At 44.4% G+C, this 12,637-nt stretch overlaps 1 protein-coding gene and 1 pseudogene across 1 annotated transcript in view; one reads left to right on the top strand and one right to left on the bottom strand.

Moving 5' to 3' along the window:
* Nucleotides 1-12,637, bottom strand: part of LOC137537096 (zinc finger protein 208-like) — a 220,123-nt gene that overhangs the window by 52,380 nt on the left and 155,106 nt on the right. The window contains exon 20 of the mRNA XM_068259236.1: nt 3,013-4,596. Within this exon, the coding sequence (XP_068115337.1) occupies nt 3,013-4,596 (1,584 nt within the window). The remainder of the gene's footprint in view (nt 1-3,012; nt 4,597-12,637) is intronic.
* On the top strand, nt 4,827-6,510 carry LOC137535827 (general transcription factor IIF subunit 2-like; annotated as a pseudogene).

The raw sequence follows: 12,637 nt of genomic DNA, 5'->3' as shown, positions 1-12,637 counted from the left end.
CAGACTACAGACTTGCAATGTTACAGAGTGCTCCAGCTAGAAACACTGAGCTTACAATGGCATGATTATAAAAATGCAATTTTTTTTATTACAGTAAATTTTACTGATGCACTTCATAGTACTATAACACGCCCCCTACTGGCGGACCACTTAGTGCCTCCAATCTGCTTCAGCCCACAGACCATCCAATCTCGTGGATGCAACTGATGTGACAAAGTAGCTAAAATTGGGCAAACAGGTCAGGAAACATGTGAAATCACCAATAACTTGCTATGTACAATATTATGGGTAAGCTGCCACCATCTCTCAGTTATAAAGGGAAATGTCCCTTCTCACCATTCTAAGCCAGTGGAAAGAAAAAGGTTAACACAACCTATTCTCACTGAAACAGTAAAGTTTCTGGGTAGTCAGTTGCGTGTTGTCCGGTGATAGTCACAGAGAGAATCCGAAGACATAACAATAAAAGTTGTTTAGGTGATACCTTAAATGACTAACTGTACAAGATTTCTTTGCAAGCTTTCAAAACTTTAAGTTTCTTCTTCAGGCATATTTCAGAACTGGATCCAGTTAGTCATTAAATGTATCACCTAAGCAACTTTTATTGTTATGTCTTCGGATTTTCTGGGTAGTGTCTCTTCAGAAAGCAAGGATCATTCTGCAGTACTCAAACCAGGTAAACAGCCAAGTAAATAACTTTTTGTAGTTTATTTAACAAATACAACAAAATTAATATCTACAGAATAATTGTTATGAATAACAGATATGAAAATCAGTAGCAAACAGTACTGAGATAAAAGGGAAAATGAAGAAGTTAATACTTAAGAAACTGGAGCTGTCTGAGTCCTTTAGCTGTGGAAGTCCAAGTGAAAGTTCTTTGTCTAATAGTCCCAATTTAAGCAAGCTATCTCTCCATGGGCTCTTTTGGAATTTGTCTGTTCGATGGAAATTGGGAGATTAAAGATGGCTGCCAGGCCTGTCCTTTTCAAGAATCTGCGTGAAAGGCGGGATTGGGAGCCCCGCCCCCTCCCTGCCAGCATACAGTAATAGCATATTCCGGACCCATGAAAAATCTGCAACATTTTCATACTAAACATCATTTTCCTAGCATGAAATATTAACCTAATATTTTATAACCAGGATTTGTCTGTATTTCACGCAGTCGTGCAAGATTCCCACATGACGGGCTCAGTGCTGGGAATTCAGCCATATATTTTTTATTGGGACTGGAGATATGGTTTAGCTTGAAAGAGAGCAATTATGAAATTGCTTCATTTTAGATCCAGTGAGCACAGCTCAGCAGCACCTGGCGTTTGAGACAAGAAGTTGTCCCCCTGTGTCTGGAATCTTCCTCTTTCTACTTTGCCTTTTGTTCTACACTTACATGCTAAGCCAGGTGTGAACTATCCCAGAGACTTCCAGCACCTGCCCTTTGGTATGTAAAGAGCAGATATCAGAGAAGGGAAGAAAAAACAACTGTCATTTAGAATAAAGCTTTCTCTCTGGCATAAAACCTCTAAGTGTCCTACACAATCAATCTCAGATTGAATTACAACCAACAATCCATGTTCAATCTCAATTGCGATACTCATGGTTCTGCTGTTACAAGTACATCTTACATTACTTGCAGAGGAACAAAATATTTCACACTGTGGTAACAATATATAGTACAATCAACGAGTCTCTCCATCACACACACTATGTACAGAACATACTCATATATATATATATATATATATATATATATATATATATATATATATATATATATTTATATATATATATATATATATATATACTTACACACACACACATATACACATATATAATAATAATAATAATTCCTTTTTTTGTATAGCGCCTTTCTCCTGTCGGACTCAAAGCGCTTGCGAGGCAGGCACAAGAGCGCACTCAGTAGGCAGTAGCAGTGTTAGGGAGTCTCGCCCAAAGAACTCCTTACTGAATAGGTGCTGTGTATATATATATATATATATATATATATATATATATATATATGTATATATACTTAAATCTATCCCACATTCTGTCACATTTGCTTAGACGGCCCATTAATTAGCAAATTATCCAGAGGAATAACTTTATTAACAGCTTTAGTCAAAGTAGAGATGCTTGGAGATGCATCAGAATCTCAGAATCTTATTATACTGGACGTTGTGCATTCAGCTCAAATCTCTTCATGTTTCCTGGATATAAAACAGACAGAGAGACAGAGAGGGAAATCTTCTCTCCTCAGTACAGTCTGGATGAATGGGAGCTTCTAATATCCCCACATCTGCAGCTCACAGAAGGTAAATAACAACAGTATAAAGAACTTTCCTGGAGTTTCACCTTCTTATTTTCACATTAATGGCTGTAAATACTGACATGTCTGCGGTGCACAATTTCGAGTGTTATGTAAAATTTGGTGCTATTGGCTCCCAACAAAAACGGTTATTTTTGTAAGCACTCTCGTTATCAGGAGTGTTTGTTCAGGCAGATAAAAGTGTTTTGGCATTTATTTTCTTAGTACAGCCGTGGCTGCATGCAACTGTAGATCTTAACTTATTGTCATAGATAAAGCACCTAGTCTTTTAACCCTTGTAACAGAGAAAATATGAAAATTAAAGACAAGTTCTAACTAAGCTTAGTACTACATGTACTCATGTTTATCTCACAATGGCAGCTCGGGAACTTTAACAATCAAATGCACTGAGTAGCAAATAAGAGGCCTCAGAATTCTGTGTAAAAATGCTGCCCTGTGCGCTTAGCAAGAAATAAAAGAAACATTGGAATAGAACACTTACGGTCAACACATTTCCTACACTCAGCACAAATGTCTCACAGGCAGTGATTTCTAAACAAAACATTTTCCACTTTTAGCACGTGAAGAAGGCTTTTCACCAGTGTGAGATCTCTCATGGCTGATAAGATTTAATTTATCCCCAAAACATTTCCCACACTCAGCACAGGAATAGGGCTTCTCGCCAGTGTGAGATCTCTCATGAATAATAAGGTGTCCTTTCTGTCCAAAACATTTCCCACACTCAGCACATGAATAGGGCTTCTCACCAGTGTGAGATCTCTCATGAATAATAAGGTTTCCTTTACGACCAAAACATTTCCCACACTCAGCACATGAATAGGGCTTCTCACCAGTGTGAGATATCTCATGGCTGATAAGATATGCTTTACGTCTAAAACATTTCCCACACTCAGCACAGGCATAGGGCTTCTCACCAGTGTGAGATCTCTCATGACTGATAAGACCTGATTTATCCCCAAAACATTTGCCACACTCAGCACATAAATAGGGCTTCTCACCAGTGTGAGATCTCTCATGTACGACAAGGTTTGCTTTATGACCAAAACATTTCCCACACTCAGCACATGAATAGGGCTTCTTGCCAGTGTGAGATCTCTCATGAATAATAAGGCTTCCTTTCTGTCCAAAACATTTTCCACACTCAGCACATGAATAGGGCTTCTCACCAGTGTGATATATCTCATGGCGGATAAGATTTGCTTTACTTCCAAAACATTTCCCACACTCAGCACAGGAGTAGGGCTTCTCACCAGTGTGCAATTTCTCATGACTGATAAGATATGCTTTACTTCCAAAACATTTCCCACACTCAGCACAGGAATAGGGCTTCTCACCAGTGTGAGATCTCTCATGACTGATAAGATATGCTTTACTTCCAAAACATTTCCCACACTCAGCACAGGAATAGGGCTTCTCGCCAGTGTGAGATCTCTCATGAATAATAAATTGTCCTTTCTGTCCAAAACATTTCCCACACTCAGCACATGAATACGGCTTCTCAGCAGTGTGAGATATCTCATGGCTAATAAGGTATGCTTTACTTCCAAAACATTTCCCACACTCAGCACAGGAATAGGGCTTCTCACCAGTGTGCGATCTCTCATGAACAACAAGGTTTCCTTTCTGCCCAAAACATTTCCCACACTCAGCACAGGAATAGGGCTTCTCACCAGAGTGCGATCTCTCATGTACAACAAGGTTTCCTTTCTGCCCAAAACATTTCCCACACTCAGCACAGGAGTAGGGCTTCTCACCAGTGTGAGATTTCTCATGCTTGACAAGATTACATTTTAGAACAAAACATTTCCCACACTCAGAACATGAATAAGGCTTCTTACCAGTATGAGATCTCTCATGGCTGATAAGAGTTGATCTTTGCTCAAAACATTTCCCACACTCAGCACATGAATAGGGCTTCTTGCTAGTGTGAGATTTCTCATGGCTAATAAGAGTTAATTTATGCCCAAACCTTTTCCCACACTCAGCACATGAATAGGGCTTTTCACCAGTGTGAGATCGCTCATGAATGACAAAATCTGATTTCCACACAAAACATTTCCCACATGTGGAACAGGAATAAGACCCTCCAGCAGGGGGAGAGCTGTACTGGTTAGGAGGCCCCTTGAGGTTAGACAGGTGATGGGAGTCTGGGGGAATATTTGGGGTAACCAGGGTATCTGCTGGAGACTCTTGTCCAATGACATCATCATCCGTTGTACAGTCTGTGGATACAGAGAGACGAGTCTGTGAGAGGTTCCTAATGCCGGGACTCCGCGCTGCAAATAGAGAAACATCATCACTTCCTGTTAGAGAATTCTGAGGGGAGGAACAATTATCATTAGGGAGGGTCAGTGAGCTGCTGAGAATCCCATACAAAGTTTATGCAATGTGTTGAGATAATAATTTTGCCAAATAATTCACACATTCTAGTGACTAAAGCCCACTCTAAATTATACAACAGAGCTTCTAACTGTATGCTTAATAAGTTACCCATAGACTGTATCTAATGGGGCATTCGGGAGAGATTGCAGACCGCAGGTCATCTGGCACATGTTTGGTGGCACTGCCCTCAGGTCTCCCCAATGTGGGACAGAATTGTTCATATGATTTCCGAGATCTTCCATAGGGCCTCCATCTAAGACCTGAAAGTCCTACCTGTAGGCCATAAACCCCCCAGAACTATCCGGAGCGCAGGCTGATACAACATGCAGCCAATGCCACTAACATACACGTGGCAGCCAACTGGAAACCCAACAGGCTGTAGCTTTCAGCTGTCATTAAAGCAAACCGGAAGTGAAAAATTAACTTATGATATAATGATCTGCATGTGTAGTACGGATAATGAATAGAATATTCGCAGCAAAGAAAAGAGTCTCATTTTGATTTTCTGTTCTATAGCTTTTTTCCCATAACATTGAATCATTCTGTCATATTTGCAGTTTACACACTACACTCTGCATTTTAAACAATGAAACAGAGCAGAGCTAATGACCCTTTGAGCTTTCCTGCAGTAAACCTTACCTCAAGCTGTCTCTCATGGTTTCTTGACTATTTAAAGGACAACTGAAGTGAGAGAGATATGGAGGCTGCCACATTTATTTTCCTTTAAACAATACCAGTTGCCGGGCTGTCCTGCTGATCCTCTGCCTCTAATACATTTCACCATAGCCCCTGAACAAGCATGCAGCATATCAGATGTTTCTGGCATTATTGTCAGATTAGCTGCATGCTTGTTTCTGGTGTGATTCAGACACTTCTGCTGCCAACTACAGTAAAGTCTCGGTTATCTGGTGCTGACGGGGATTGGCTGATGCTGGATAAGTGTGCTTTCTGGTTGCTTGAGACTCAATGTTAAAAATAGGCCTAGCTAATACAGTACTATACCTATACATACAGTACTATATATATACATACAGTGGGATGACGAAGTTTGGGCAACCTTGTTAATTGTCATGATTTTCCTGTATAAATCGTTGCTTGCTACCATAAAAAAATGTCAGTTAATTATATCGTATAGGAAAGACACACACAGTGATATTTGAGAAGTTAAGTTTATAGGATTTACAGAAAGTGCGCAATAATTGTTTAAACAAAATTAAGCAGGTGCATAAATTTGGGCACCACAAAAAAGCACTTCACCAGCCACACGCCTGTGTTCTGCTTACAAGAACAAGCAGAACACAGGCGTGTGGCTGGTGTAGCTTCTGAAGTACTGGGCACAGCAATGGGCGAAGGCCACAGGAAGGGGTGAAGTGGGGAAGCTCAGGATTGTCAAAAATCAAGGAAAGACAGAGGTGTAATTTACGTTAAATGAAGAGCTTGCCAACATTCACAATATTGGAGGAAAACCAGCCAAAACCTTTGTTTCTGCACCCAGAGAACATCCTTTTCAGTTACAGAGCGTGGGAGGACAGACGCTAACTGTATTTACAGAAGGCCTGTCAGGTCAGTCTGAAAACAAATTAGAAACCAGAACAAGTGAAAAACTTGCTATTGAAGGTATTGTGGTACAGCGAGCTGAATACAGACCAGCAGCCAGTGAGCACTATATGCAGACGAAGAGACGACAAAATGAAGAATCTTCAAAACCAAAAAGACAGTCACAGCAAATTGAGAAAGCTATAACCACTAATTACAAGCCAGTGGCTGATCACCAGCATCATTTTACTGCAATATTAAAAGGAAATTGAAGACAAAGAGTGCCAGTTGGGTTTTTGACTAATGCAATAGTTACACCTGATGCCTGAGGTGGCCAACATCTGGTGAGCGAGCAATTGTGGAAGTGTTTGGTCACGTGTGCTGCACTATTATCATTGGAACACGGGTGCTTTGTGGATATGCTGTGTCCTGCTATTAGAGATGTTCATGCAAACTTAAGGGGTTCGCGTTCGCAGCAAGCCGCAAAATTTATGCGGGTTGGACCCCACCCCCTATACTACATCATTGGGCTAGACTTTGACCCTCTACATCAGGGGTCCCCAACCTTTTTCGGCCGGGGACCAGTAATCGACCAAAATTTTCTCTGGGGCCGGGGGGGGGGGGGGGGGGGGGTAGGTATGCGCGGCGGCACAGCAAGCACAGTTGCCCCAGTATAGGGAGTCTAGTTACCCCGGTATAGCTAGTATAGTGCCCCAGTATAATTAGTGTCAAGGTGACCAAGTATAGTTGCCCCAGTATAGCTAGTATAGTGCCCCAGGATAGCTAGTATAGTGCCCAGTGTGCCCCAGGATAGCTAGTATAGTGCCCCAGGATAGCTAGTATAGTGCCCAGTGTGCCCCAGTATAGCTAGTATAGTGCCCAGTGTACCCCAGTATAGCTAGTATAGTGCCCCAGGATAGCTAGTATAGTGCCAAGTGTGCCCCAGTATAGCTAATATAGTGCCCAGTTTGCCCCAGGATAGCTAGTATAGTGCCCCATGATAGCTAGTATAGTGCCCAGTGTGCCCCAGTATAGCTAGTATAGTGCCCAGTGTGCCCCAGTAAAGCTAGTATAGTGCCCCAGGATAGCTAGTATAGTGCCAAGTGTGCCCCAGTATAGCTAATATAGTGCCCAGTGTGCCCCAGGATAGCTAGTATAGTGCCCCATGATAGCTAGTATAGTGCCCAGTGTGCCCCAGTATAGCTAGTATAGTGCTCCATGTGCTCCAGTATAGCTAGTATAGTGCCCCATGTGCCCCAGTATAGCTAGTATAGTGCCCCAGTGTAAACCACTCCCCCCCGCGGCCGCCAATCCTGTTACCTTATGAGCTGGCGGCCGCTTCCTGTCGCAGATTCCCGTAGCCGCTCTCCTCCGTGCAGCATCTTCAATTTACAGCAGCGCGTCGCACGGCTGCTGTAAGGAGGGAAGGAGGAGGGGCAGCGGTTCCCATGGTAACGGCGATCGCCACTACAGGAAGCCGCTGCCCCGCCTCTTTCCCTCCTTACAGCAGCCGCACAGGAAGCGCTGCTGTAATAGGAGATGCTACACAGAGGAGAGCAGCTACGGGGAATCTGTGACAGGAAGCGGCCGCCAGCTCATAAGGTGACAGGAGCGGCGGCCGCGGGGGGAGGAGGGGCGAGAGGCCAGACCCGCCGCGGCACAGCTGGAAACTGCCCACGGACCGGCAGTGGGCCGCGGCCCGGTGGTTGGGGACCCCTGCTCTACATCACAGTGAGCAGACACATGGCAGCCAATCAGGCTGCACTCCCTCCTGGAGCCCCAATCCCACCCCCACCTTGTAAAAAGCAGCAGCGTCGGCCATGATCTCACTCTGTCTGCTGCTGTAGTGAGAGAAGGGAGAGGAATCTGCTGCAGAAATAGGAAAAGCTTAGTTAGGTCTTGTTAGCTTGCTCTTTGCTCATATTTGTTGCTAAAGTACCCCAAAACAGCTCTTTTGAGAACTAATGTTCTTCTGATGTTTTTTTTTTTGTGTGGGCCACTGACACTGCATATATACAGCCCTGTCTGTCGCAGCTGGCCCTTGCTAATTGCTATACTGTGTCAGGCCCAGCACATTCAGTGTATACCTTTCACTGGCACTGGACCGGTGTGTGTGACAGGCAACTGCACATTGTATTGTGTAATACCAGTCTGTGCATACCTGTAAGTGCACCTGTGATCGCACATTGTTAATACCTGCAGTCACTGCAACCTTTTCACTGCACCTGTGTGACCGCACATTGTAATACCTGCACAGCAGTCACTGCAACCTTTTCACTGCACCTGTGCTACCGCACATTGTTATACCAGCAACACTAACTGCAACCTTTTCACTGCACCTGTGTGACTGCACATTGTATTAGTCAAGTCAGTGCATACCTTTCACTTTATCCCCCCCAATATGTACAAAACAGGCAGAGGCAGAGCCAGAGGCAGACCACCTGGTAAGTCTGTTCGAGATCGTGCTGTCATGATTTCGTTCGGCCCTGGATCAAAGTACAGTGTTCAGAAGGCACGCAACGTAGTTGACTATTTAACACAGAACACCTCATCTTCCTCAGCTTCCGCACGGAACTGTGACATATCTTCCTCCTCCTGCTCTGATTGTGGCACCCCACTTAACACTCAGTCAGCATCCATCAAAGTGCCATCATCCCAGGGCTCAGCGGTGTGGAAAATTTTTTGTGTGTCTGCCTCAGATAAGAGCAATGCCATCTGTACTCTCTGCCTCTGAAAATTGAGCCGTGAAAAAACCAAGGGACAACTTCCTTACGAAGGCACATGATGACAAAGCACAAACTGCAATGGGATGACCACCTGAGGAAAAGCAGCACAGAAAAGCAAATCCACACACCGCAGTGGAAGATACCAGGCTGCAATTATTTCTCAAAAAAGGCGATATCCAAACTGTACTGTGATGCTGAAAGGTAAGTGGTGGTGTCATCTCTGGCACACAGCGTTGGGTCAAGGGTCCATCTGACCATGGATGCCAGGTCTGCAATGCACGGTCAGGCCTGCCCGAAGACTAAGTCAGTCCCCATACACAGCATCTCTGCCTGCACACCTTGTGACTGCCTGCCCCACTAAGTCGGTCCCCACACAGTATCTTTGCCTGCAGGCCGCTTGACTGCCTTCTCCGCCACCGCCAACAGGGTCCAGGATTCCAGGTGGATTCCTGAATTTTTAAGGCCGCTGCTAGCAGCAGCCGCTAACAAAAAAATAATATTTTTTTCTGGTGCGTGTACATGTCTGCCTAATTTTTCTGGCTGCACTGCGGCTGCAACAACAAAACAAAAGGCATGTACATGTGCCAATTCCCCTTTGTGATCATTACCTTGCTGCAGTGAAGGGGCTTGCGGATCACAATGAAGCAATGACCGCCGGCTGAGTGTGTTGGGGGGCACACCCAAGATAATAAGGTCGTTGCTTCATTGTGGACAGACCAAATTCGATCAGCTGGACAGTCACTGTTGTTCTATCACTGAGATACGTCAGCCCGGCGACCATATGGGCTTGAAAACCGCCATCGTCTGCACTCTTGCCATTGTGCACACCAGTCCAGCATGGCCATCACTACAGAAACAGCTGTTTGCGGTGCGTTACACATTGAGTTTGGTCTGTCAGTGTGAAGCAGTACATTAATTACACTACCTGACTGATGTATACACACGCAAGATGTTTTAATGCACTTTATGCCTCCAATTTAGCAATGCATTGTGATTTCTGCCTTTTAGGAATTATAACGCTGCTGTGCGTCAAATCCGGATTTTTCCCCGGGACTTTTGGCATGTATCCCACTCCGCCATGCCCCCCTCCAGGTGTTAGACCCCTTGAAACATCTTTTCCATCACTTTTGTGGCCAGAATTAATGTTTGAAGTGTTTGAAGTTCACCTGTCCATTGAAGTCTATGGCAGTTTGCAAAGTTCACCGGTTCGCAAATTTTTTGCGGAAGTTCGCGAACCACAAATTGGAGGTGCGCAACATCTCTACACGCTATGTGGAGCATGTATTTTTGTATATTGTAGGAAGCATCTGACAGAGTGGAGAGCGCAATTCAGCCTTTATTGACGTTTTACAACCTGAGGAAGCCCTTTTTAGGGTGAAACATGTCCATGTTGGGAATTTGTTGATGTGATTTTATGTGGCTATAACCAGTACGGTGTTGGGAGGTGGGCTTGCGCTTCTGTGGGTGTGCTGTTTCTCCCCTTCCTGTGGATTTTTAACATCCACCCAGCTTACCTTACCCCTGTGACCTTTGCATTTTTCATTGCTAGTTCTGGAGTTCCCTTATTAAAGGGAGATAAAGGTGCTACTACATCCTGTATGTCCCATGGTTTGCCCTTACTATCCCTTTTGACTCCCAGAGTCGTTACACAATGTGTTGTCTCTGCACTAGCACTTTAGTAGCCCTTTGACTTTTTAAGCATACAATTAAAAGCTAAGCTTTATAATTTAGAGTGAGCTTTAGTCTGTAGACAGTGTAATGTATGCTTGTAGAGCAATGTGGGTTCACTTTCTCCTATTGTTCCCACTAACGGCCGCGCAGAGCTACTTCGTGCACAGGACCACCCACATCGCGCGCAGCGCGGCGGGACAGTAATTGATGAGCCGTTTCGGAGGTACCCTATGCGCCGTTTTCGTACAGGGCAGCGGGTGCGACAATAAAATCGCACCGTGCACTATTACTGTCCCGCCGCACCGCGCGCGATGTGGGTGGTATGGTCCTGTGTGCGAAGTAGCTCTGCGCAGCCGTTAGTGCGCGCAGAGCTACTTAAGGGGCACTAAAGGCTTTTCACAGCGGCGCTAACACTTAGCGCCGCTTTGTGAATCATGCCCATAGACTCTATATATAAAGCTGGAACTGCAAGTTTGCTAAATGAGAAACCCGGATGGGACTGTGTAAAGCGGTGAATCAAACCATTGGAGTAGTGAAATGGTTATCTATGGGAGATTAATGCATCTGCACTTTTTACAATCAGGAATATTTTTTGTATGATTTTTATACAGATTTTATACTGTCACTGCAGCGTTGTCAAGAGACGGACTTCCAGCACTATTGCCTGATTACACCTCAGGGGAACTGTTGTCTGTGCATATAGGGATTGATTTATCTTTTTGGAGCTGGCTTTTGAACAGAACAATAGACTAGTGTAGGTGTGTGAATGGGTAAATGTGGAAGCAGTGAGATGTGTGTTGGTGCCATCAGAAAGTACAGGTCCTTCTCAAAAAATTAGCATAGTGTGATAAAGTTCATTATTTTCTGTAATGTACTGATAAACATTAGACTTTCATATATTTTAGATTCATTACACACAACTGAAGTAGTTCAAGCCTTTTTCTTGTTTTAATACTGGTGATTTTGGCATACAGCTCATGAAAACCCAAACTTCCTATCTCAAAAAATTAGCATATCATGAAAAGTTTCTCTAAACAAGCTATTAACCTAATCATCTGAATTAACTAATCAACTCTAAACACCTGCAAAAGATTCCTGAGGCTTTTAAAAGCTCCCAGCCTGGTTCATTACTCAAAACCGCAATCATGGGTAAGACTGCCGACCTGACTGCTGTCCAGAAGGCCATCACTGACACCCTCAAGCAGGAAGGTAAGACACAGAAAGAAATTTCTGAGCAAATAGGCTGTTCCCAGAGTGCTGTATCAAGGCACCTCAGTGGGAAGTCTGTGGGAAGGAGAAAGTGTGGCAGAATACGCTGCACAACGAGAAGAGGTGACCGGACCCTGAGGAAGATTGTGGAGAAGGACCGATTCCAGACCTTGGGGGACCTGTGGAAGCAGTGGGCTGAGTCTGGAGTAGAAACATCCAGAGCCACCGTGTACAGGCATGTGCAGGAAATGGGCTACAGGTGCCGCATTCCCCAGGTCAAGCCACTTTTGAACCAGAAACAGCGGCAGAAGTGCCTGACCTGGGCAGGTCAGCAGCACTGGACTGTTGCTCAGTGGTCCAAAGTACTTTTTTCGGATGAAAGCAACTTTTGCATGTCATTTGGAAATCAAGGTGCCAGAGTCTGGAGGAAGACTGGGGAGAGGGAAATGCCAAAATGCCTGAAGTCCAGTGTCAAGTACCCACAGTCAGTGATGGTCTGGGGTGCCATGTCAGCTGCTGGTGTTGGTCCACTGTGTTTTATCAAGGGCAGGGTCAATGCAGCTAGCCATCAGGAGATTTTGGAGCACTTCATGCTTCCATCTGCTGAAAAGCTTTATGGAGATGAAGATTTCATTTTTCAGCACGACCTGGCACCTGCTCACAGTGCCAAAACCACTGGTAAATGGTTTACTGACCATGGTATTACTGTGCTCAATTGGCCTGCCAACTCTCCTGACCTGAACCCCATAGAGAATCTGTGGGATATTGTGAAGAGAAAGTTGAGAGACGCAAG

This window comes from Hyperolius riggenbachi, chromosome 10 (genome assembly GCF_040937935.1).
Source record: "Hyperolius riggenbachi isolate aHypRig1 chromosome 10, aHypRig1.pri, whole genome shotgun sequence".
NCBI classification, from domain to species: domain Eukaryota; kingdom Metazoa; phylum Chordata; class Amphibia; order Anura; family Hyperoliidae; genus Hyperolius; species Hyperolius riggenbachi.
Note: the sequence above shows the minus strand (reverse complement) of the source record. Positions and strands in the feature narration are given on the sequence as shown.